Source organism: Mustela nivalis (genome assembly GCF_964662115.1).
Source record: "Mustela nivalis genome assembly, chromosome: 11".
NCBI lineage: Eukaryota > Metazoa > Chordata > Mammalia > Carnivora > Mustelidae > Mustela > Mustela nivalis.
In genome coordinates this window covers 74,168,729-74,195,190 of record NC_139030.1, presented here as the reverse complement: position 1 = coordinate 74,195,190, position 26,462 = coordinate 74,168,729, and the positions used below count along the sequence as shown (strand labels likewise).

Sequence of the window (26,462 nt, the reverse complement as noted above, 5' to 3'; positions counted from 1 at the left end):
ATGTCCATGTTTTTCTCTCCTGTATTGGTCAGTCAAGTTCGTTTGCTTGGAAAGGTGCTATAAATAGATATACAACAATTCTTTTGATTGAATATCACTGGAATGGTAATTTAATTGGAGGTCCTTCCTTTCCTAAAAACTTGAGCCCCTAATGAGGCCTCTCCTGATGGCTTTGTTTCTATTAATGGTGCCCTTATTTCCCACAAGTCGTCTGTGATTCCTTTTTCTCTCAGTGTCCTGCCCCTCCTCGTTGGTAGTCACTCACTCAGGCATGTTCATCCTTCACTCACACACTCTTGTGCGTCTATCCATTAGTCCCTTGGGGTAGAGCAGCTTGAGTGGGTGTTTGATGGTGCCGGAAGGGTATTTACAGAAGATGGGCCTGGTGGCTTCCTTTGCCCTTCTGTCTCCTTAAGTTCTGTCCATCTCATCCTAGTTAGTCTTAAAATACTACCACCTGTGCTTAAAAAGCTTTATCTGGATGTCTTCTCTGCATCCCTCCTGTAGTGTTTTAATCCCTTTGCTTTCTACATAGATTACAGCATAGAAGTAGTTGATTCCATTCATTTCCTGCGTATGTTTCCTAGATGGCAGCATCTAGCAAATTGTTAGAAATGCAGTTAGAATCTTGGGCCCCACACCAGACCTACCATTTCAGTAAGTTAGTAAGGCCCGTAATCTGTAATCAGATGATCTGAGAACCACCACTTTAGACCATGGCTGCCTGGTGTTCTTGTCATCCATCCGTAGCACCAGGCAAGCAGGGAGTGACCTGATGTGCTCTTGGAAGAAGGGACTGCTTATACATTTGCATATTTCACAGTGCTTTGCATTAACATAAGAGGATTTGATAAAAATAATTTCTAGTTCTTATGCCTAATTTAGGGTGACTTCCTGTACAGTGTGTTCCACTTTCTAATCTCTTGGCTTCTACTTCATGGGTGAAGATTGGGGAAGTATTAGATTGCCTCAAAGGATGAAGTATTAGGATGGGCTTGGAACATGTCATAAAAGTACCTTTAGAGGGAGGGAGTGTCACACTGCTCCCTTTCCCCTCTTGTTCAAGACAGGGCATACGGAAGAGGCCGTTCTCCCCTCCTTTCAGGTGCTGGTGTCCTACTTTTCCAGTGTCTTCCTCGTCCCCATCTTGTGCTTTCCCCGGGTTGTGGTTTAAGTGTCTGTCTTCTGATGGTTCTCCTCTGCAGCCGCAGCCCTGGTCCTGAGCTAAAACACACAGGTCAGTCACCCACTGTTTCCGACCTGGGGTGTGAACCACTGCCAAGCCTCCAAAACTACGTGAACTCTTGAGGGCATTGAGCTCAGCTCTGGGGCTTCAGATACGTTTGCCGACCGCTTCCACTTGTTCGCCTCTGGCTTGGATTTCTGTACTTGACATGCAGACTCTCACGGCTGATTTCCACTCCACATACCCCCTTGGGTGTCCACACCACCCTCTTCAGGTCTTTCCCAAACCCCAGTCCCTCCTGTCTCAGTAGGTGGTGCCTGCACCTTTCACACTTGCTCAGGCCCAAAGCCCTGGAGTCCTCCTCCACTCCTTCCTTTCCCTTGGACTCTCTAGCCGACGCAAAAAGCAAGTCCTGTGAGCTCTCTCTTCAGAATGGATCTAGGATCTGACCACATCTCACTGCCTCTACTGCTACCACCTTGATCTGAGCTGGACTTTGTAACAGCTCATGAACTGCTCTCCTTGTTTCTACCCCTTCCTCCCCACACCCCCCACCCCCCGCCGTGGTCTGCTCTCCACCCAGCAACCATAGCAATCCTGTTAAAACTTAAGTGATTCCTCTAGAGGCTCAAAATACTGCGGTGACTTCCAGTCATTGTCCCAGGAGGAGCCTGAGAGGTTCTGCATGGTCTCCCCACCTCCTCCCTGACCGTCTTCTCTACCCTCCTACGTGTGGAGCTCCGCTCATACTTTCTCCGAGGACACCAGCTAGGCTGCCTTCTCCAGGCCTTTCTAACACTTGACGTTCCCTCTTCACTTGAGGGCCCAGCCTCCAGGGGCCATGTGGCTGGCTCCTCACTTCTTTCCGGTCCGCAGTGATGTTCTCCTCTCAGAGAAGCCTCCTCTCAAGGTGCCCCCCCCCCCAGAACAGGAACCCTGTTGCTCTGTCCCCACCTTTACCCTCCTTAGTTTCTCTTCACAGCATGTCTGACCACTGGACTTCACGTATTTACTTACTCACTGTGTCTCCTCTTAACTGTTTATCTGTCACCTGAGAGCAAAGCTTTGTGTTCACTGCCTTCTCCCCAGGTCCAAGGTCAGTGCCTGGCACGTAGTTGGCACTCAAACATTTGTCAAGTGACTGGACCTTGTTGTCTCCTCCATGTTTACCTAAGCCTCATCTGGAATCCATGCTTTGTTCCTGACACGACCCATGGTTCAAGTTGTGGTTGGTTTATTTTACCATGTCTCATGTTTCCTATTTTCTGCTTCAGGTTTGTAGTGGCTTAGAACCACATTGTCCCAGAGAAAATGAATGGCTTTATTGGTTGTGTGTCACGTACAGGTTCAAAATTCTGAGGTTACTGTTTCAGTGCCAAACTGAGGTGGTTTGGGGTCTGATTTTTTTTTTTTTCTCTTTACTCTCTTTTTTGCACATTCTTTCATCTGTCTGGTTTGGGGACTTAGTCCTGGACACGATGCTGCCTGGAATGATAGTCAGCTACAAGAGATGGCCCAGCTGAGGATTAAACACCAAGAAGAACTGACTGAGCTACACAAGAAACGCGGGGAGGTACTGATAGCTGCTCCTCGTCTCTGCTCCTCTGCGCAGGCCCTGCAGTGGGGGAGAATAGGCAGGAGGGCGCTTGCACTAGAATTTGCAGCTGTCCTGGCTACGTGTGGCATCATCCTCTCTCTGGGAATGCAACATCGGGAAAGCCAAGGGCTTTCCCTCCATCAGCAAGAGGGCAAGCCACTAGGATAGCTGCCGGTCACTCCATTCCCAGGTGGCATGAAAGGTACAAGTGGAGAAACTTCAAGGGAAAGAAGCAGGCTTTTCTGCCTGTTCGAGGGCGGGTCTCACTAATATTTTCCTAGGGTATTTGAGAGTGAACCCTGCAATTTCTGAAAAATTCATTAGAAAGGACATAAAAAAAAGTCCTGGGCTATATTAATCCTGGGTGGCGATTTGATGGCAAATTATGAGAAAATGTATTTTCTCATCAATGCAGCTGAATTGATCATTTTACCAGCTGAAGTTTGTGAAAGGTGGCTGAGGTGGGGGGCAGATGAGTCTTCAGTGGAAACCTGGCAGTGGCCCGTAGCACTTCCCATTGTTCCCATGAGCATCCCCATCTGCCCTCCCGCTCCTCGCTGCCACCCACCTTATTTCTTCCTGGGGCCTTGGCCCAACTCTACACGGCACATTTTCTTTCTTAAAAATAAAAGCCCCCCCTCCAAATTTTAAAAAGCACCCACTGTTTAGGTTCCAGCTGAGGTCCTGAACTCTCTCACTGATGCAAGTGTTTTCCTTTCCCCAGTTAGCTCAATTGGTGATTGACCTGAATAACCAAATGCAGCAGAAGGACAGGGAGATGCAGATGAATGAAGCAAAGTGAGTAGAGATGATGCCTTCTCCAGGGCTGGCCATGGTGTTGCACTCTGTTTATTGTACTCTCGTGGGTGGGGCCAGTGGTGATTGCTGGCAAATGGTCACCACATGGGACTCAGCAGGAGTGTCACTTCTGTGCATGCACAGCCTGAGATTTTTATCTACCTGCTAAGGATGGCAGAGGCAAGGACAGTGCCCTCAGTCTCCTGGGTTCCCAGCATGCCCCTGGCAAGTACCCTTGGCCCTTGTGAATGTCCCCAAAGCATTCATGGCTCTCCCTGTTGCCACTGCATAGGAGAGCTAGCGTCTTCTGTGGTGGAGATGGTGCCAGATTGAGCCTGTGGCCTTTGGGAACAGGGATGAGTTTGTTGGCAGGATAATTCTTGATCAGGGAGAAGCCTGGAATTCCAAATTGTAGGACCTTTGAGCTGGAGGGAAGCCTGGGTTTCCTCTGTGCCTTTTTTCCTTGCTCTGCAGACAGGGGTCTCTAAAGGCTTAGAAAGGCATCTTTGCTTATCGAGTGATCAAACCAACAGAAAGTGCAGAATTTCTAGGCCTCTTTTAAGCCCCTGTTAGTACTCTATATAGGCATCAAAAGTTCCCTTTTCAAATCCTGCTTTTCTAGTCCTTCATCACCTGGGTGAATTTTACCCTAGGTAAAATTCCTCTCCTAATCAGCTTGTCCTGTAAACCACTGGGGCTGGGCTTGGCTAAGTGAGATGTTCATAAACATGAGTCCTCTGTGGCACCTGGTGTGATGGCTGGCGTTATTGTAGGGGGCCGTGCTCATGGAGCTCCAGCACCTGGCAAGGTGCCCTGGCTCCTCACAGGGCTCCCGAGCAGGCCCATTCCTCTTCTCCACGTCCTGCTTTCAGAATTGCAGAATGTTTGCAGACTATCTCTGACCTGGAGACGGAGTGCCAAGAACTACGCAGTAAGCTTCAGGACCTTGAAAGAGCCAACCAGACCCTGAAGGATGAGTATGATGCCCTACAGATCACGTTTACTGCCTTGGAGGAGAAACTGAGGAAAACTACTGAAGAGAACCAGGAGCTGGTCACCAGGTGGATGGCTGAGAAAGCCCAGGAAGCCAATCGCCTAAATGCAGAGAATGAAAAAGATTCAAGGTGAGACACTAGTCCACAGGTAGTGATTCCCTTTTTTAGTAAAGTAGAGCCTTGTTTTCTGAAAAGACAGAAACAAACCTGGCAGCTCTGATGAGGAGGGATGGCACAAGCTGGCCAGAAAACACTAATAAAATCAGAAACCTCAGTGGTGCACATAAAAGAGATTTGCATTTATAAGAACACTTTTACAGCTGAGCGGAGGATTACCTTCCAAAAGGGTTTTGGCCCATACAGTTTTTGCCAGTGAATTCTTTCAGTGTGTCAAGGAGAAAAGCTAATTCTTGAACAATAGAAGGCAAACCAGAAATAGAAAAAGATTGCAATTTTTCCCATCCATAATTTTATAACACCAACCACATCCATACCAAAGCTCTGGATAGTATAATAATAAGACTACGGTCTAACCTCACATGAATATAGATGTAAAATTCCTAAGTCAGAGTCACTGGTACCTCCGCCCCACCCCCCCAAAGAGAGTGTGTGTGCCCACACAAGGGGAGCTGAGAAGGAAAGAGAAAATCTCAGGCTTCGTGCCCAGTACATACGGGGCTCCATCCCAAAACCCTGAGATCATGACCTGAGCCAAAATCAAGAGATGGTTCCTTAACTGACTGGGCCACCCAGGTGCCCCAGTACCTTTTTTTTTTTTTTTTTTTTTAATTTACTGCAGTCCTACTAGGATTTACCCCCAGGAATTAAAGACGGTGTATCTGGAAATCAATTAAATCTCTCACCTTGGATGATAAACTGTAGGGCCACTATAGTAGACCCCAAAAATGCTATTTGCTCAGATTCAGTTCCCAGTCCTGATAAAAACCCTTCAACTTGGAACAAAAGCTTTTAATAAACACACATATCAGCAACCAACAGCCAGTAGCATTCTTAACAGGGAGACCTTCCATTCTAGACGCCAGAGTCAGTCTTGATGGAGGGAAGTGTGTGTGTTGAAAATTTCCACGGAGAGTCTAACACACATCAAAACCAGGAACAGAAGGAAGGGCTCACTCTCTTCAACTCTGACTGATGTTTTGGCCATCGGACCAGATAAGATGCAGAATGAAAGGCCACTAGAAGGGGCGGGGGCCCATGCTTATCCACTTAGAAAGCCTAAGAAAATCCACTGAGCAAACGGACAGTAAGTGGTCAACAGATTAGAACATACGATTTTTCTTTTTCTTTTTCTTTTTCTTTTTTTTGTAAAGATTTTATATATTTATTTGACAGAGATCACAAGGAGGGAGAGAGAAGGAAGCAGGCTCCCTGCTGAGCAGAGAGCCCAATGCAAGAATCGATCCCAGGACCCTGAGATCATGACCTGAGCTGAAGGCAGAGGCTTTAACCCACTTAGCCATCCAGGCACCCCATAACATACAATTTTAAAGCCCTGTGTCTGTAGTTTAGAATTTGAAAAGATGATTGCAGTTAATCTGAAAGAATGAAAATAGGAAGGAGTCATCATAATGATTACTAATCCTACCAAATAATACATTCAAGTAGATTTCAGAATCTGTATAAAAACTGATAACGTAAGAGATGAAAAATGTGATACCTGTTTCTTATTTTATGAAAAATTTCTAAATAGTATGAGCACTTCCCAAACATTTTTTAAAAAAATAGAAATAAAAAGTGGACTGTATAAAATTTTCCGATTTCTTGACACAAAAACAATCAAAGAGATGCAGTCAATCACTAGGTAAATATCCTGCTGCAGAGTGGATGAGACAGGTGAGCCCTCCAACAGGTGTGAGGCACAGGGAGTTGATGAAAGCAGGAGTGCACACGGTCAGGAAAGCTGGCCTGGAGGATTGTCGGGAGGAAGGGGGAAGCACCTTCACATTGTCTGTGGAAAGCCCATTTCACCACCTCCCAAGGCCACGTAGGCATGACCTGAGAAGTGTTCCCACTTGTTGGACTTTATTTTAAGCAAGTCCTAAGACTTGGTCACAGGTAGTATTTTGTTATCGCACATTACTCATAGTAATAAAAAATAAGAAGCAGTATCTCCCTTGGGGAAGAAATAAACTGATACTTTCATACAGTGCAGTTTTACGAAGTCATCTAAAAATACACGTCTTAGGAGTACTTAGTGACCCAAGAAAATACATGTAATTAATGTAACTGAAAGTATGGTAGGAAATGTTTTCATAGGACATGATCCAAAAGTTGAATGAATTTAAAAGTTTAAAAAGGAACCATATCGTTAATAGTGTTTATTTCTGCGTGGCAAGACTGTGGCTTTTATTTTTTCATTTTATACTTCTCTGTATTTTCTAACTTTTCTTAAGTTTCTGTCATACTACAACATGAGCTTTGTTTTTTTATTCTGTCTCATATTTACATTTTTTGTTAAAGATTTTATTTTTAACCAGTCTCTACCCCCAACATGGGGCTCAAACTCATAACCCCCAAGATCAAGAGTCACATGCTCTGCCAACTGAGCCAGCCAGGCGCCCCTCGTGTTTCAGTAAAATAGCTTGGCCTCTGCTGTGGAGTCCTTAGCTTAAAGGCAGTGAACTCACCAGGGTCACCTGGAAGTCAGTGTAGCACATTGAACACCTGCCAAGGGAGAAGCAGGCAGGCGTTTCGTTAAGCTAAGGAAGGGTCCTTGGTCATCACAGTGGATAGGAGAATGACACAGACTTCCTTCGAACATGGGGTACGAGGCATATTACATGTCTGCCCTTGCTCCTTTGGAGTGTTTCCCTAGGGATTTGCCTCTGGTTGCATTCTCTTCTGATTGCATAGGCGGACCTTGAGGTTTCTTCACTTTTGTTCTGACTTTACTCCTTGGAAGCTTTCCCTCCTTCCTAATGATCCCCAAGTCAGATGTTCTCCTTCTAGAGCCTTAGTTTACCAGAGCGATAGCATGGCACATTTCATGTTTTGAAGTAGCTGTCCATGTTCTGCCTCCCTCACTATGCTAAGGTAGGTCTTTACCATCACGGTGGCTGCTATGTCGGACACACTTGGGGAATATTTGAACTATTGAAGGCAGTATCTTTTCGGCTATTCTAATGAAGGAGGGGCTGCAGGAGCCTTCTGCTCCCTACAACACTAGATCTTTTATCCTTCACTTAGAGGTAGTGCCTTTGCAGTAGACGAGCTGTTACTTGTCCCACACCAAATTCTGGTTTCCCTCAAAGGTAGTTCATAGGTCATCTATTCCAGCTAAGAAAAAAATGATAAAATTTTGTCATTCGTCCTATAAAACTTAGTTTCCCATCTTCCTCATATAAAAGTAAGAGTGTAGGGGGCGCCTGGGTGGCTTAGTCAGGTAAACTTCTGGTTCTTGATTTTGGCTCAGGTCCTGAGCTTAGGGTGGTGAGATCCCGCCCTGTGTTGAGCTTTGTGCCCAGCAGGGAGTCTGCTTGTCCCTCCCCTGCTCTTCCCCTCCTCCCGCTTGTGTGTATGTGCACACCTCACTCTTATCAAGTAAATAAGTATTCTTTTAAAAAATAAAAAATAGGGGTACCTAGGTCGTTCAGTCAGATAAGCATCTACCTTCAGCTCGGGTCATGATCTCCAGGTCCTGGGATAGAGCCCCACATCAGGCTCCCTGTTTGGCAGGGAGCCTGCTTCTCCCTTCCCACTGCTGCTCCCCCTGCTTACGCTCTTTTTCTCTGTGTCAAATAAGATACTTTTTAATAAAATGAAGAGTATAAGCTGCAGTCATCCCTTTCCATGATTCTCACATGCCATCTAAAGGACTTCTCCCTGTTTTGAGAATTAACACTGGTAGAAGCTTTTGAATTCTTGGCTGGGGCTTAATAGCAGTGCTAGAATTCCAGATTAGGGGTTCTCCACATACAGAATAAAACCACAGTTAGAGATGAAATTGCCGTGGAAGAGAAAACAAGGCCAAGGTTAAAAATGGGGGAGATCCTGAATTTAGGACTTGGTGAGACAGAAATTTTTTCTGAGAAAGGGTAACAGTGCACTTGACTGTTTGGCCACATTAGAATTTTTCCACAGCTGAGGGGTGCCTGGGTGGTAATCCACCACCAACTCTTGATTTTCGGCTCAGGTCATGATCTCCACGTCCTGGGATTGAGCCCCATGTGGGGCTCTGCATTCAGTGGGGATCTCCTTGAGGATTCTCTCACTCCCTCTCCCTCTGCCCCTTCCCCATACTCACTTTCTCTCTAAAATAAATACATAAATCTTAAAAAAAAAAAAAAAATGTGTCCATAGCTGAGACATCTGTATGCAGCCCTGGTAAGTGGACCCATGTGCATTTTGACAGTTCAAGAATCCCACACCTCAGTTTCCTTACCTGTTAAAGTAGTGCTAGATCTCAAAGCATTATTACAAAGATTAAATGAGTTAAAACCTGGCAATAACAATACCAAGTAGTCAGGGACAAGTAAATTCTAAGTAAGTCTTAACTATTAAATCTTCATGCTCTTGACATGTTGGTGTCAGACTGTTTGCTACAGAAAGCCCACTCTTGACCGTGACTAACCCTGGATAAATCTGATGTGCCTTTCTGCCCTGGAAGGCCCCGGGTCACGATGGGCAGGCTCTACCTTGCTAGGTCACTGCTTTCTCTAATGATATAATCCCTCTTCTGGCCTGTGCTCTGGAATCCTTTATGACAGGGTTCCTTACTGACATTACTGGTGTGGGTTTGGGACTTGGGTATCTATGCCCAGGGCAGTTATTTGAGATGCACTGAACATTCAAGTATTTTATGAGAGCTAGTAGTTTATTGAGGGCCCAAGTGCCGTGCTTTGTTGAGGCCGACATGAACTAGTGGGCTTTCTTCACTAGGAGGCGGCAAGCCCGGCTACAGAAAGAGCTTGCAGAAGCAGCAAAGGAACCTCTACCCGTTGAACAGTAAGTAGAGCTATTCTAATCAGAACTGCTCTTAGTAATTGGATTTGCTCTTTTAAAATGTTACCATGTTCTTATTTCTGTAAAATCGTTTATTATAGATTGTAGAAAGGAAACTCAGAAGTTCTGAGGGAGCCACTAAACACTGGTTCCCATCCCAAGGCTGCTGCAGCTCATGCTCCTTGTGGGCTGTGGGGCTGTAAACAGATGACTTCTGCACCCTGAATGGGTGCCCACCTTGCTGCTTCCTTCTTGACACTTTGATCCATTTTCTACCTGTCATTGGGCCTCCTGGAGTGTATTGCTGGGCTGGGTTCTTTCTCTTGCTCTCTGTTCTTGGGATGCGACTTTGAGTGGATGTATGGGCAAACCTTTGAAGCCTAAGTGAAAATGACAGTCTCTTGGAGCAAAAGGGAATGAATCCATTTGGAACTTTCCCTGATCTAGAGTTGGGGTGGAGAGTCCTCTGCAAGATCTGAAGCTTTGTGTTAAGAGTGGTAGATATTTAAATTTAATTTAATTCAGTTAATGACTGAATTCCACTTGCTTCTGGCTTATGATGTGTTCCTTTTCTACTGAAAAATATTCCAGAATACAGTATTAGAATTGTGATTTACTGCATTTTAAAATGTTGTTTGTTTCCTTATAAATGGAGGGGACTGGTTTAAATTCAGTTAGAGGAGTCAGCCACCAGACGGGGTGTTAATTTATAAGGAAAAAAGATTTCCATACCAAGGCTGTACTTACAGGCATTTCTTCTGTATTCTCAGATGTGGAAAATGAATCTCAGTTCTATTTTATAGACACTACAAAGTAAAGAAATGACAGCTTATAAAAGCAACATTTGTCTGCATCCCTACTGCAGCATAAACAGGTGACTGGGTGTGACACAACTTAGGTCAAGCATGCTGCCCAAGATCTTCTCGGAAGGGACAGAGCAAACCTAACCTAGGAGTGCCAGACCTCAAAGGCCTGTTTTTAATCTCTGTTTCCCAAAGAGCAGAGTTTCTGGGGCAAAGGGCATTCTTACCTTTGAAAGATTGTGATAACCAGTTGCCACATCCTGGTATTTTCTTGTGGCTCTGGGCCTTTGCAGGGTTCCAAGTGTCTTCATGTTTGTCGCATTCTAAAAACATTTCCATAGGCTCTGCTCTTGATCGCTACCCTTGCTGTCTCTGTTGCTCTGCTGTCATGCTTGTATGGACACAGGGGACTCCTCCAAACCAGAACCACGAAGAAAAGAAAGGCTAGCCTTGTTCTCTTTCTTCAGGCATACCTTTGTTCTCCCCTACATCCTGGCCTAGACTGGGGTCAGTTGTGTGGAATCCTAAAATCGATAGCCAAGGAAAACAACTTTTCTTTGACTTGGTTTAACTTGGTTGGTAACAAGTATATGTTTACATAATCCAGATAATTAATCATGGAAAAATTTAGCTCTCAAGTCTAAAGAGTCTGAACATTAGGTGATAAAGGCTTGGGTTGTTAGGTTTTATTATTTTACTTCTGATTGCAACTCGGTAGGAGGTCATTAAAACCAAAATAATTGCTTGCCTTCCCCCAACCAGGAACAAGGGGTGGGGTAGATTCCAGAGGTGCTTTGTATCCGGTGGGATAAGGCGGGTAAACAACAGGGCATTTCTGTGTCTTGATTATTTCACATGAAGCATGATAAGACTTCCTACATGTCAGAAGCACCAAGTGTTGAAACCTAGGCATAAAATACCCAGAGTCAAAAATGAATTGTGTTGAGATTTTGCTTTCCTGTTTCTATTACTAAGGCAGTATTTAAAGCCAATGTTAACGCAACCATGGACTCCATTGCCCTTCCAGCAAAAGCTTTCCTTACTCCCCTGGATCTCCTCCTTGCCCTGTCATTTTCTTGTGCTCCAGAGCTGCCCTGGCTGTCATCTGTGCCATGCTCAGCCCATCTCATAGGAACTGTTTCTTGGTGAGCACTGTGGTCCAGTTGTTCACATGCAGGAGCCCTTACCTGTGAACCCAGCCTGAAGGAAGGAATCTCCCTTGGCACTGGATGCATGGTTCTAGGCTTGTTAAATCATTTCCTTGCTTTCCAAGTGGTAGTGGTGTTCACACCTCAGAGGATCAAAAGATCACTTTTTAAGTTCTTTTCAGCTGGAATTCTAGATTTGATGTCAGTAGGTTAAACGTTTTTTTAGTGTCATTCAAAGTGTGGCCATTCCTGTTTCTCTGAAGAACCCTTGGCTGTTTTTGTCACGGCCAACTCACGGAGGCCGCGTGTGACTAAGAGGTGGTGCTTGTGGGACAGACTCGCCACAAAGCTCCCAAGGAGCAGGATCAAAGACTTGGCCTCTTGCCCTTTTTTCCAGGGATGATGACATTGAAGTCATCGTGGACGAAACCTCTGATCACACTGAGGAGACATCTCCCGTGCGTGCCCTCAGCAGAGCAGCCACGTAAGTAGCTGGGGCGGGCCAGGAGAGGAGCACTCATGCTGTATGTGGACGGCACATTGTGGCGGCAGCAAGAGCCCCTTGCTGGAGTGCCCAGCCCCTCCTGTACAGCTATGGAGATCGTGGGCTCCCGAGTGTCCCCATCTTCCTCAGGTCACCTTCACATGGGACTCAAGCTATCTGATTCTGCCACCACCCCGTGAGGGGAGGTGGGAGGAAGTGTCATGGCTTCCCACAAGATGGACAGTTACACCTTGTTGGGATGATTATTTAAATCATACTGTTTACTTCGTACTTGGGTTCCAGGATTTTTTTCTTTGCTAATAACTAAAGCAGGACTAAAAGGATGGGGATTGGTTATTAACAGCCAGACAGACACTGTTAGGTCAGATTGAGTCATTTTCTGAAGCACAGTTTCTAAGACAAGTTAATTTAATGCGGGGAACCTTGTGTCTTTTAAAACTTTGAAGCTGGGTCCTCCCTCTTGCCTTCCCCTTGTTTTCTGATGGTTTGCTCCTCTGAGGGGGTTTCTTGGCTGGGGTTTGGGAACTTGATGGGAAACATACTCCCAGGTACCTATTTTTGTGGACTGTTTTTATTGATGAATTATGGGCAAAATGTTTCTAAGGTTTAAACCTATCCTCCCCTCCTCTTTAGTAAGCGACTCTCGCAGCCTGCTGGAGGCCTTCTGGATTCTATCACTAATATCTTTGGGTAGGTTAGAAAACCTTCACCTTTCCTTGTTAATATGTTTGTGAATATTCATAAGTGTTGTATATGATTTATCACCATTTTTTAAGCATACACCAAATTTCTGTGGCGCCAAGTATTCAGATGCTTTGACTTCAGCTTTTCACTTAGCTTCTTCCTTTTTCCTCTGTTTTCTTTCCTTAATTTTGCTGCGTACTGATCTGGCCTTACCTTTAGTCTGTCCGAGTCTCCCCTTTTGGGACATCACTCTTCTGATGCTGCCAGGTGAAAATACTCCCTTCTCTCAGTCCGGCATGTGAACGTGGCTCCTTGATAATTGTGCTGATCACCGCTTCAGCCCCCACCACCCTTGTCGGGTGTGCATGTGCCTCCCAGGCCGCTATGCATGCTCCTAGGAGTGCTGTCAGCTTCTTGAGCGGGCAGTTAGGTTGAGCTCTGCACAGCAGCCACGATCTCATCCCTCTCCTCGGGCACGCATTTGATTCCGCTATGACCACACTGGATGCTGAGGATGGTTGTAACTAGGCACAGAAGTCACCTTCAGGTAGTCTTATCAGTAGACAAACGAGCTCCCGCAGAACGGGCAGTTAACTCATGTTGAGAACGTTTTTGCAGCAGTTTATTGGCTGGGGAAGCAGTTTCGCGGGACTGCTTTTCAGTGTTGGGTTTTGGAGTCTGTGAGTTAGTGAGCAAGCGAGTGCAGGTACGTGCTGGATACCTCTCGGGTGTCATTTGAGTGAGGATGCCTCTGGTCGGGTGAATTGTTTTGTGGTTCAAAGAGTCTAGGAGGGAGAAGAAGCTGTCAAAAGTCGTCTTTGAATCCCTCCTGTATGTTTGGTGGACAGGAAGCCTTATGCAATCCTAATATTTTCCTTTATGTTACTTCTTAGGAGGCGTTCTGTCTCTTCCTTTCCAGTTCCCCAGGATAATGTGGATCCTCATCCTGGTTCTAGTAAAGAAGTGAGAGTGCCAACAACAGCGATGTGTGTCTTTGTAAGTACAGTTGAACCCCACGTCCCACCAAGCTTTGTGTGGTAACTGAGCATGACAGTTAAAGGATCCTTTCTCCACAGCAGCTGGCTTTCTCTTGTTTTATTTAGAGCAATAGCAAGCTTTTACACCTGTTGGCTATGTCTAATGGAAGGAATTGATACATTTTGCTTAGCTTAGAGGATAGAATTTATTATAACCATTTTCTGTAATTCAGGACTGGCTGAGAGAGAATCCCTAGCATGAGAGATGGGACAAGGGAGAAGGAGCTGTGGTTGGTGAGAAGTTACACTAATGTGTGTCATTGTTGTCACTGGTTGGCTCTGATCTAGAGTGAAATTCTAGTTAGTAGTCTGTTTTAGAAGGTGGGTAAGGGCAACTGTTTGCTTCGTGAATTATACCCAAATCTGTGTGGCTTCCAATTGTTAGAAGCACAAGTTTGGAAGCAGGAGACAGTCCTGGGCAGAGGCCACTGTGATGCTGGGGCTGTCAGCTGGAATTCAGAGCTGGATGCTAGTAGAAATGAAGAAGTAGGTCCCAGCTTGGGGGAACTGAGCAGAAATGGAACCAGCCTGGAGAAATGAGGGGTTCCTGATTCAGGTCTGGCAGGTGGGAGTCTGGGGGGAAGAGAGAAGCAGAGCAGAGCCCAGATAGCTGGGCTGACTTGTGGGTTACATGGGCTGAGTTAGAGGAGCCAGCTTTCAGGGGAGAGAAAGACTCCCTATAAAATGGGTGGGAATTTATATGGGGAAGGCTTTTAGTTCCGGCATAAGGAGGAATTGATTAGAGATTTCCACAGTTAACTGGCTGAGTGATTTAACCACTTTGTCTGTCATAAAGAGAGTCTCCCTCCAGATGAGGAGTTGGATTGAGGACCATTAAGGCCCCTTCCCATTCCACTCCTGCGAGTCCCTGACAGGCCCAAGCACCTTATGGAGGTCAGTGATGATTGGTAAAAGGTCTGATTGCACTCAGTGTCACAGCCCCTTCCTTGCCCTCAACTCCCAGCAGCCCATTGTTTTCTCCTGTCACATTTAAGTCATGTGTATGGGATAATGGAGCAGCTGATAATTTGGGATTCTGTCAGCATGTGTTTCTGAGAGTATACAGTTCACAGCTGACAGATATCCAACAGAACCGGCTATGCAGGAGATGGAGGAGCGGCAGCCATGGGTGTGATGGTGCATGATCTCAAGTTTTCAATCTGAGACCTCCTGAGTAGAAAGATAGCATTAAAAAAAAAAGAAGAAGAAGAAAGAAAAGGAAGGGAATTACATGGAGCAAAAAGGTTGGTCAGCTCTCGGATCGCTTTTCAGCAGTGGGACACAAGGGCTGGGGCTGGATCAGATCACCAAGCAAAATAAAGTGGTGTGTATATCCCAGTCAGTTAATAATCGTGCCTTTGATAATATTTCAGGCATCTTTTTTAGTCCCAGGCAGATGTGACAATAAGATTTTTGTCTTTCCCAAATGATGTTTTAGGCAAATGATAGATGATCTGTTTAGTGATCTAATATTTGTAATCCACATTTTCCAGTCTTTTTTTTTTTCCTTTTTATTATGAAAACTTTCAAACATTGGTGTGAGCAGGGAGTAAAAGAACTTCTGGGTCCCATCACCCATCATCCTGCCAGGCAGCCCCAGTTAGCTACATCTGCCAGTTTTCTTCTCTCTGCCCCACACACTTTTGCTGGAGCAATTTAAAGCAAATCTCAGGCATCATAGTTCATCCATAAAGACTTCGGCAACGATAGTCTTTTTTTTCTTTTCTCTTTTTTAAGATTGATCTGTTTTAGGGATGCCTGGGTGGCTCAGTTGGTTAAGCAGCTGCCTTCGGCTCGGGTCATGATCCCAGGGTTCTGGGATTGAGTCCCACATCGGGCTCCTTGCTCGGCAGGGAGCCTGCTTCTCCCTCTGCCTCTGCCTGCCTCTCTGTCTGCCTGTGCTCGCGCACTCTCTCTCCCTCTGTCTCTGACAAATAAATAAAATCTTAAAAAAAAAAAAAAAAAAAAAAAGATTGATCTGTTTTAGAGAGGGTAGCTGGAGGGGTGGAGGGAAAGGGAGAGAGAGAGAGTCCTAAGCAGACTCCCTGCTGAACACAGAGCCCAATGCAGGGCTCAGTCAGATGCCCAACTGACTGAGCCTCCCAGTCACCCTTATAGTCTTAATTTTTAAGAGCGGTTTCAGAGACATTTTCTGGTATTTTTTTTCCCATTCTAGGAGGGGATGCTTTTTACCCCATTTCACTTCCCATCATGAACACAAAAAAGGATACCATCTTTTCAGATTATTTTTTTTCTAGTTTGGATGCCAGTCTCAGTAATTTCCCTGTGAAGGAGTCCTAGATAGCTCAGTCGAATTAGAATCTGACTCGATTTCTGCTCCGGTCATCTCTTGGGGTCAGAGATCGAGTTCGGCATCAGGCTCTGTGCTCAGCAGGCAATCGCTTGGGTTTCTCTCCCCTTTTTCCTCTGTCCCTCCCCCTGTGTGCATGCTCTGTCTCTTTTGTCAAAATAATTAAACCTTTAGAGAAAAAGATTTCCCTGTAAAGAACTTATTCTTTTTTTAAGATTTTATTTATATGACAGAAAGCACAAGCAGGCAGAGTGGCAGACAGAGGGAGAGGGAAGAAAAGGCTCCCCATGGAGCAGCGAGCCCAGCGTGGGTCTCAGTCCCAGGACCCTGGGATCATGACCTGAGCTGAAGGCAGATGCTTAACTGACAGTCACCCAGGTGTCTCTCCCTGTGAAGAATTTAAAATTCTCCCAGAGTGATACCTGTTTCGTTGAAGGCCTGTTGGTGATTAGGCACACTCCTAAGTCACACAACTTGGCAGAAGTCTTTTTCTATAGATGAGCAAATGAGCTGAGACTTCAGAAAGTTAAGAAACTTGGCAAAAGTCACCCTGCCTAGTACACAGTAGTGCTGTATTGTTTCCAGAGCAGAATAGAATCCTACTGTAACAGTGATGCATCGCAGCAGGTGTGGTATCTGCTCGTATTAGGACTCCATGTGGGGATATACTCACATTAGGAAACCATAAAGACTTCTATCATGAAAAGCCATGCTGTACTTTGACTAGATAGGTTAGCATTTAGCATTAACATAATCTGGACAAAAAGAGAGGTGGTTAATCAGAGACTTAATTTTAAGCCATTAAGATCATAGTAGAATATAGACTGAATTTTATTTTTCTTAAGGAGAAATGAAATTAATGCAAAGACAAACTTTTGGCAGTTAGTCTACATGGGTTTTTGAATGCTTTTTAAGAAGGTTGCACTGTGCTTAAATAAATGGAACTGTAACTATAAGAATAAAATAGGGTAGGAATCCAAGTTAGTTTATGAGCGGACCCCCTTTATTTCTAAGTGAGCATCTGATGCCTTTTGTTAGATGTCCAGAGTGTTCATGTGCACTGGGCTCCTTCCTCTCAGGAATGACAGTGATTGGGGTTGAAGCAGGGTGCTTGTCTTGCAGGATGCTCACGATGGGGAAGTCAACGCTGTGCAGTTCAGTCCGGGCTCCCGGCTGCTGGCCACAGGAGGCATGGATCGGAGAGTTAAGCTTTGGGAAGTGTTTGGAGGTGAGATCCCGGAGTTGCAAAGAAAGAGGCTGTGTTGGGGACATCTGGTTGACCTTGGCTTTCAGGCAATCTTTAAAATTTTTTTTTAAGATTTCATTTATTTATTTAGGCAATCTTTAAATCATTCACCTTCTCCAAATATCTAGTATCTTGTTTCAGAAATTATCTGACCAAAGCATTATCACCATCTCAGACACTGCACCTGTGTGGATATTTGCGCTGAGTTTTTAAGCAAGGGCTAGAAAATGGTTTTAAGTTATGGATTCGTTAGTGTTTGTGTTTTCTCAGATATAATGAGAACATCTTCCAAGATTCTACAGGATTTAGAAGGAAAATGAAAGGTCTTAAAGTCATAGACTTTAGAATTAAACTATACATTGAGCTGAGGTGCGTGCATTTAATAACACTATTGGCTTTAGCCTAGAGAAAAAGATTGAGGTCATATCTAAGCTTGAGAATAAAAAGAGGGATATATCTTCCAGAAAAAAATGTATTTAACAAGCAGCTTATCATCAAGGGCCAGAAGATCAAGACCTCGTCTCTTTGATGAGACTTTGTTTCAGAAGTGGCTTCAGAGTACTCAGAAATGGGATGGCATTAAAACAGGAAGTGGGACTTGGTGAAATCATCTCTTAGAAATCTGAAGCTAGGGATAGCTCAATTTCAGCATGTTGAGATGTAGTTAAATCTCATGTTGTGGTTTTGTTGTTGTTGTTTTAAATAAAGCAGGGTTGAGGAATAAGGCTGAAGATTTTAATAAGAACCGCTTTGTCAGCTTTCCTTAGTTGTAGCACTTACATTCCCAGTGTCCACCAAGAAGTAGATCCAGAGGGCCCTTGTCTGTGTTAGTTCCCCTGATCCTCACCACAGCCCTGTGCAGCTTGAAAGACAGGTATCACCCCTTCACCCCACAAGACGAAAACATGAAAACTCAGAGCCCCTACTTGATTTTGCAGTTGGTTTTCATGGCTGGTAACTGATTAGCGTGGCAGGGGATGGCAGAACCAGGTCCTGCTGGGTCTGCTGACTGCAAAGCCCCTTTCTTCCCGCTGTGGCCTCCCCTGAGCTATAGAGCACCTGAAGGAACATGCAGGTGACTTTTGGTGTGTTCAGAGCAAGAGCAGTCTGTTGATCCATTTGATGATCATAGATTATCAATAAAGCACCACATTTGTCTGCCCTGGCCTTTTTTTTTTTTCTTTTTCTTTTTCTGAAAAGTGACTCCATCGTTAAATCCCTGGCAAATACAGCTAGTTGAAGCCCATGAAAATTTGTGCTGCTTTACCCAGAAACACCTTATGAATGGTAATTGTGAAAACCATGATAATGCAATAATAAAGCCATATTGTAATAATAGAAGTTTTATGAGATTTGATTTTTTAAAATCTAAGCAGAGCATCTGTTTGTATTTGTTCTTAAGATTTATCTATTTATTTATTTATTTGAGACGGAGAGAGCAAGAGAGCGTGCACACACAACAGGGAAGAGGGTCAGAGAGAAAGTGAGAAACAAACTCCCCACTGCGCCCCAATGTGGGGCCCAATCCCAGGACCCTGCGATCATGACCTGAGCTGAAGGCAGATGTTTAACGACTAAGCCACCCAGGTGCCCCAGAGCATCTGTTTTGATTATGTCTTGTGATTAAATAAAAATAACTCTAGAAATACTTTCTGCTTCCTGGTAGTAGAAGTAAAAGCACTTCTAAGAAAATTAGAACCAACCTTTAGTAACAGTGTTAGGTTTTTGCTGCTAAAAAGGAAGTAAATGGAAATGAATATTGGCATAGTTGGTGTCAATAAAATGAAAAGTTTCTGCTGGGTCTAAGAAATAACATAGAATGTTTGGCAGCACTTTATATAGTTTTGAGGAACAAATATCAGTTATGGCCTAATTATAGAGTATTTCTTCTGCAAATCACTTAGTCAGCAGGTTTTTTCTCCTTGGCTAATATTTACTGAATCTTGGAAGAGACTAAGTTCAAAAAGCCTTTTATGAAAGAGTTTGGGGGTCCTGTTTTTTACACTTTTAAAGTATCAGAAGAATGGCACTTTCTGCCCAGTAGGAACATCTGTCCTTGCTCTATCAAAATTTTCCAGAAGCTCCATTGAGATGTTGACATACCTTCCCTCCATGCTCTCTAGATCTTTGGGAAGGATTTTTTTTTTTTTTTTGATTGTTTGAGATCAATTTTTTACATAGAGTAGTATTTATTGGTCATTTCTTACATTTTGGCAATGTGTTAACTACCAGAGAAATAAACTGCTATCTTGGGCATAATTTTTGGTATTTCTTAGAATTTATAGTAATATTTTTGTAAAGCTCTAATCTAAATTAAGACCTTAATTAATTAGTGGATATTAGCCTTTTCTGACTTTTGAAAATCTCATGAATCCAGGATCCAAGAAAAGGCTTTAAATATGCTATACAGGTATTTCGCAATAATTCAGAGGATGGGCTTCAACCAGTTTAATAATCCTGACCCTAAATGTATTTGACAGCTCTAAACCCAGTATTCATATCATAATTATTACCAGTAGAAGTATTGAATAAGAGAAAAGGCTGTTCTTGGAGATGTTTCCTATTTTATGTTCCCTTTTTATGAACTACTTTTTTAAGATTTATTTATTTTAAAAGAGGGGTGTGCTTCGGTGGCTCAATTGGTTAACTGGCTGCCTTTGGCTCAATTCATGTTCCCGGGGTCCTGGGATTGAGCCCCATGTCGGACTTCCTGCTCAGCAGGAAGCCTGCTTCTCCCTGTCCCTCTGCCTGCTGCTCTCCCTGCTTGTGTTCTCTCTCTCAAATAAAATCTTAGAAAAAAATTTTTTTTAATTTATTTTAAAGAGACAGGGAGAAAGAGAATCTTCAGCAGACTCTGCTCTGAGCACAGAGCCTGATTTGGTGCTTGATTTCAAGACCCTGAGATTATGACCTGCATGAAATCAAGAGTCGGACTCTCAGCCAACAGACATCCAGGCGCCTGATCCCCTTTTATGAATTTGATTTGAATGTTTCCCTGATTGTTTTCTGAACTTGTCATCCTTAAGGTACCCTTTAAGAAGGGGCTTAATCACATCATCCTGAGACTCGTACTCTTGTCAGTTTGTGCCTACATCATGAAAACTCCTGCGTGGGTGTCTGAGAGCAGGACCCAGGAGCCTGTGTCTGGTGAGGGAGGCTGGGGTGAGGGGAGTGCTGGCAGCCAGTTGGACTGCCAGAATCTTCAGCTTCCAGAGACAGAGGAAGTGTACAGACAAATTCCAGAAACTCCAAACTAGCTTCACTGGCATTCTAAGGACTAGCCAGTAACTTATAACTTAAAAAAAGAAAAAAATAAATAAATAAAACTCTAATGAGAATTCACACAGAGATTGTGAAAAATTTCGTGGTGAGGTTCTATACAAGTGATTGTTAAATTGACACAAATACTTATCAGACCCAAAGGTGTATTTATCTGAACTAGAAATTTTTACTGAGGAATAGCAGAACTAAAACTCTCTAGACGGATTGACATTTCTTTAAAATTCCTGCACTTACTTCTTTGTAAAGGGAATAGAAGACTCTAAATTTTTGAAGAGAACAGGGAGCACCTGTGAAGTGCTGGGCCCTGCGTCGGCTTACACACTTATGGCTCCAGCAGCTGCACAGCTGTTCCCTCTGGTCTCACTGCGGTGTTTGTCCTCCTGCTCTCCGATGCTGCATCCATGCAGGACAGCTGCTCTTCGCAGCCTCTCACTGGCTTCCACTCTGTTTCAGGTGCCCCAGTGTTACATAGGTGTTGGCCTTACTTTCCTTTGTCTCCTCTGTCTTTCTTTATCCAGATAAATGTGAGTTCAAGGGCTCCCTCTCTGGCAGTAATGCGGGAATTACAAGCATCGAATTTGACAGCGCTGTGAGTATCCCATGGCTGTGGAAATGAGTGCGCTTACAGAGGTGTAGAAACCATTTAAGACATCCGGTTCTTGAAATTTTAAAAATTACTCAGATGATTTCCCAGCTTTTCTCCTTGTCTTAAGTCCCATCAGTGTCCGATCACGATGCAAGGAGATGGTAAATTCTGGGCTGTTTGTGACAGTGTTGCAATCTGGGTGGGGGAGGCAGGTCTGCAGTGTCCCAGCCAGTCAGTTCTCTGCAGGATTGCTGAAGGTCCCAGCTGAAGAGTGGCGGTGCAGGGGGAGCCACAGGCGTCTAGCTAGGTGGGTGAGAGGCAGGTCTCAGGGAGAACAGTTTTGGGAGGTTGTGGGAGGGAAGAGCTGGTGCCTCTGGGCTCTGTAGTTTGGACAGTGTGTAGACAGTTGGTATTTACTGTTACTGAAGGGGGTAGAGGGGATAGCTGATGAACTCGAGAGAACAGGTTACAGTTTGAACTGGAGAGTCTGCAATATTCCAGCGGGAGGGCAGGATTGAGCAAGTTCAGGAGCAAAGTGGATTTACCGCAGTCAGTGGGTTGACAGACTACTGGGAGTAAGGTCGGTATTCACATCAGCTGTGCAGCTTTTGAGCATCTAATAAGCCTTTTCTGGACTCGATTCTTAGGGAGTTTGTATTGTGTGGACTGAAATAATCTATTTTGTCTAAAATTTGTCTCCCCCCACCCTTATTCCCATAGGGATCTTACCTTTTAGCAGCTTCAAATGATTTTGCAAGTCGAATCTGGACTGTGGATGATTATCGGTTACGGGTAAGACCCAGTTAAAAAAGTTAGTATAACTTCAAACTTCATGAGGTTCTTAAGGCACAAAATGTAGGAAATGGCAGGTTGATTAATTAGGAGAATCGTGTTTTCCTAAAAATCATACTTGACTCCCCCTGCCTTTCCTTTTCCCCCTTGGGAAAATTTGTTTCCATGTTACATTCTTCCTTTGTCCAAGATTGAGTTTCAGAATGCTTGCACGAGGAAGCCATCACATTTCTCATAAAAGACTCAGGGTGTTCCTGTTCCTAAGAACTACATACTTGGGGCAGGCAGGTGTCTGTTTTAGCAGAACTTCCAACAATCCCAGCGTTGTTGTAGAAGTTACATTTGTTATGTCCCAAGACTCATAATGAGCTCCCAGAGTCGAGCTGAAAGTAGGACATAGGAGTGCATGTGGGTACACTTACGGTTAGCGAGAACCACAACTCTGACACAAGGTGGGAGCAGGTGGCAGGGAAAAGGGGAAGCTCGGGGTCATGTGAAGGAATTCGCATGTGAACCCGAAGTTGTTGAGAAGTCGCTTGGCCTCCACAACGAAGACCAAAACTTGATGTTTATAGTACTTTGGTTCTAGTGAAAAACAAATAGCTTAATTTGGGGACATGTTGTTTTTCTCCTTAAGCCTGAAGCAGTTTTCACATGTGCTCATTAAGAAAAGGCTGTTGAAAGATAAGAGGGAGGCTGAGCTTCTTACAAAGAAAAAAGTTTGACACAAGCTTTTGTACATCAGCTTGCATGAGGCATGGCGTTGAGAGCTTCTTCAAGGGAAATCTGCAGAAAAGGGGAGCTGCCGCAGAATGGTCCGTTGCCAGTGGTCTGATGTGATAATGCTGGGATGCAGTTTGGAGAATCTTTGGAAATGCACAGTTCACGTGTCTCATAGGCTCTCCGTTTTCTTGAAGGAGCTGTAGGGAACACCACCAGTATTAGCTGCTAGTCAGTACCTCATGGACGGTGGTGATCCTTCATTCTGAGTCGGAAGAAGATCCAGGGTTACACATGCAAAGTATGGGGCAGGAAGCTGACAAAGATTACTCCCTTGTGAAAGCTGAAGAGCCTGTTCTGTGTTCTTGTCTGAATGCAGAACAGGGAACGGGGCCACTGGGCCCCCGTGGGCAGGGCTGGACCTTTTGCTAAAGCAGTAGTCCCATCTGTTCCAACACCTGAACAAGTTTTCAGTAGCCGCCCTCTACTTCTGCACGCTCAAGGTGGCCTGGCCCGTCCTCAACCAGCATGATAACTTGCTGTGGGCTATGCTGTGCTCTCAACCATCAATCCCTTACTGGATTCTTGAAATAGGATTGAATATGCCTGCAGTTCTTAGTTTGCCTACAGGAAAAGGGACTTTTCTTGAGTGGCTCTGATGCATCAGACCCAATACCAAAGTATTGTATGTACCCTACTGCTTTTTTCATCCCCAGGGGAACAAGGAGGGATAGGTTACGGAAAACCAAGGCTCAGTCAGAGAAGCCCACAAAATTGCCTAGAGTCCCCCAGCTACCAGATGAAAATGAGAACTGGGCTCCTTGCTTTTCTGTTTGACCTGGATTACTCTAGTGTCTCTATAGGTACAGCAGACCTGTCTCACCATGAAGAGGGACATACAGTCCTCCCTTCCATTGTAGGCCATTGGAGGAGAAAAGCAAGCAGTTGAGGGCTCGGCCAGTTGTGCAGGATGATATTTTCCATTGGAAAAGAGTTCTATTCAGGTGACCATCAGCCCTTGGGTTGGACATAAGAAGGGGACCTGCAGGTGGGAGCCAGACCTGGAAAACAAAAATAATGTTGGGAAATTTTCTTCAAGTGAGCTAATCTGCAAGAGTGGGCTGCGTTTCATGGGAGAAAGCACTCAGGGTACTGGAGCACCAGGCTTCCACTGGGCTTGCTGATGGGTTGGGCTGGTGCTAGGATAGTAGCCTCCGTAGCTGGGCTAGCTGACTTGGAGGGCTTCTGGCCCTCTCTCTGTGTATGTGTGATGAAGATCAGGATGAACATCCTCTGGATAAACATCTGCTCTGGGACCACAGAACACACATGGAACTCTTAACAGGGTCCAGGAAGTAAATACACTCCCTCTTGTAGGAGGCTCTGGCTTCTACGTAGACCCTAGTCAACAGAGGATGTTGGAAGACACATAGGTGAATGTTCAGAAATCCAGGACCCAAGCCCATAGTTTTTCTGGTAAGGGAAAGGTATTGGCAGAGACCAGAATGCAAGGAGCAACTGGCTGAGTGCTTTAAAATCCTTGTAGTAAAGGTGTGCTAGAGACAGCCTGGTATTTACAGAGGACTCCTTTGAAGAGCGGGTGTTTTAGATTCCCTTAAAAATCCAGAAGGTCCTTGCAAAACTTCCTAGCTGCTCTCTAAAATGTGACTTGAGGAATGGGGTTGAACAGCCCACCTTTTCACTTCTCTAATGTGGACATAGAAAAATAACCATGGTGACGAGACTGGCTTTCAGATGGTGGTTTTTGCTTCAGAAACATCCTCATTGAGTTCTGCATTTTTTCTGGGGTCAGTTGACCATTTGGTGCTAACGGTGGTTGCTTGCATGGTGGGTGGCCCTCAGGTCTCTCCTGAGGCATGGGGGAGCACCTGGCAGGGCCCTGGAGAAGAGAGGTTCAAGCTGCTCTGATGTCTGAACATGCTGCCCCATCTCTTAGGAGCCACTGTTTGAAAAAGGAAGGTAAAACCTGAAAATTAAATAAGTTGAATTGAATTAAATATTGAAAAGAAATGTCAGAAACACTGGGTGGATAAAAATTTTACATAAATCTGATGCACTTGAGATAAGGACTTTGTAAATCATGGAAAAAAACCTGGAGGAGGCTGCATTCCATACCTTTGTGAGCATGGAATGGGAGCCCGTCAGCTGGATTTCCTCCAAGGATGAGATTGGCAGAAGGACAAACTTTAAAAAGCAAGCTAACACACATAAGAAGAGCCAGGAAAGGGGTACCTGGGTGGCTCAGCAGGTTAAACCTCTGCCTTCTGCTCAGGTCATGATCTCAACATCCTGGGATCGAGCCCCACATCAGGCTCTCTGAGCCTGCTTCCCCCTCTCTCTCTGCCTGCCTATTTGTGACCCTTTCTCTCTCTGTGTCAAATAAGTAAAATCTTTTAAAAAGAAGAAGAAGAGGAAGAGCCAGGAAATAACAGTATCTCTTTTCTTTCTTTCATCAGTCCAGCAGTTTTACCAGGGAAACTGTGTGCCCATAGCTGTTTGCAGTAGCACCATTAGTGCTCATGAGATGTAAAGTGACCTAGGTGTCTGCTGGGCATAGAAATTTCCATTAAATTGTAATTGCCACTTGACAATTACTTAACTATCAGAGTAACTTTGAAGGCTCTTAGTGGTTGGAGGAAGGAAGAACATTAATGCTCCCAGCAGTGGGCCTTGTACACGGGGCACCTTGTTTGGTCCTTTTACTAAAACAGTGGGAGGAAGAGGTTATTTGGCAGATGTTTGAGCCCTGACTGTTCAAAGCCAGAGCATTGTGACCCCAGAGCCGGAGCATCTTCAGCTGTCACGTGGGAAACTACTTCTGCTGTAATGTGAAAATGGCAATAGATAATTTTTTTTTAAATTTATTTATTTGACAGAGAAGGAGATCACAAGTAGGCAAAGGCAGGGGCGGGAGACCCTGTTCCTTGCTGAGCAGAGAGCCTGATGTGGGGCTCAATCCCAAGACCCTGAGATCATGACCCAAGTCCAAGGCAGAGGCCTAACCCACTGAGCCACCCAGGCGCCCCATCAGCAGTGGGTAAATTTTTAGGAGTATTTGCACATGAAAACAATGAAAGTATTAACACGCATTTAATAGAGTTCACAGAAATGAGTGCTCACAAGCCTGTTTATGAGCAGTGTCTCTTTCTCCGGAGTCTGCCAACTGGGTTTTTACTGCAGTAGGATGAACGAAAACAGTGAATGTACCCAAAACTTTGATTTCTTTGATGATGTAGTTCTTTTCTCCAAACTTAATTTACCTAGCATGGGGTGTACTCTTCCTGAGTTGAATGTCTCCTCATGAACCGTACAGTGTGGATGATCTGTGCTGGGTGGAATCCTTACTCCCATACTGTACTCAATGTAAGCCTTGTTGCAGGATTGTTCAGGATCTTACGAGAAGGATCTGTGGGAGGTTTTTATACAGCCATAGCACAGCTGCCCCCTGGCTGGCGCATTTGTCTGATGTCGTTCAGTTTCAGAGAGGTTTAAATGTGGGAGAAATGAGTCTTCGAATCTGTGCCAGCTTCTCCCTTCAGAAGGGAGAAGTATGTGTGGGCCTGGGTTTTCTGTTCCTGTGGTGAGGTGGCGTTGCTCCACTGAGCAAGGAGGGAAGATAGGTTTCAAAAATTCTCACACTAAACATTTCACAAGGAACTGTGAGATCTTTGGGAGTCTGTGGAAACGCTGTAAGTAAGTTAGCAGTTGTAGTAAGTATATGAAAGCTTTTAAAGGTTTATTTATTAGTTGGTTAAAAAGAAAACCTCAACGAATACTTTCTGAGCCTTT

The 26,462-nt window shown here is 44.6% G+C and overlaps 1 protein-coding gene across 9 annotated transcripts in view; it reads left to right on the top strand.

Moving 5' to 3' along the window:
* ATG16L1 (autophagy related 16 like 1) overlaps positions 1-26,462 on the top strand; it is a 37,258-nt gene that overhangs the window by 5,254 nt on the left and 5,542 nt on the right. For 2 of the 9 annotated variants that reach the window (XM_082690646.1, XM_082690654.1), the window contains 11 exons: positions 2,654-2,759; positions 3,508-3,581; positions 4,454-4,705; positions 9,476-9,541; positions 11,887-11,973; positions 12,628-12,684; positions 12,898-12,945; positions 13,572-13,674; positions 17,149-17,254; positions 21,073-21,143; positions 21,861-21,932. In XM_082690646.1, the coding sequence (XP_082546772.1) occupies positions 2,654-2,759; positions 3,508-3,581; positions 4,454-4,705; positions 9,476-9,541; positions 11,887-11,973; positions 12,628-12,684; positions 12,898-12,945; positions 13,572-13,674; positions 17,149-17,254; positions 21,073-21,143; positions 21,861-21,932 (1,042 nt within the window). The remainder of the gene's footprint in view (positions 1-2,653; positions 2,760-3,507; positions 3,582-4,453; positions 4,706-9,475; positions 9,542-11,886; positions 11,974-12,627; positions 12,685-12,897; positions 12,946-13,571; positions 13,675-17,148; positions 17,255-21,072; positions 21,144-21,860; positions 21,933-26,462) is intronic. The other 7 variants (XM_082690647.1, XM_082690652.1, XM_082690649.1 and 4 more) reach the window with 5 other exon arrangements.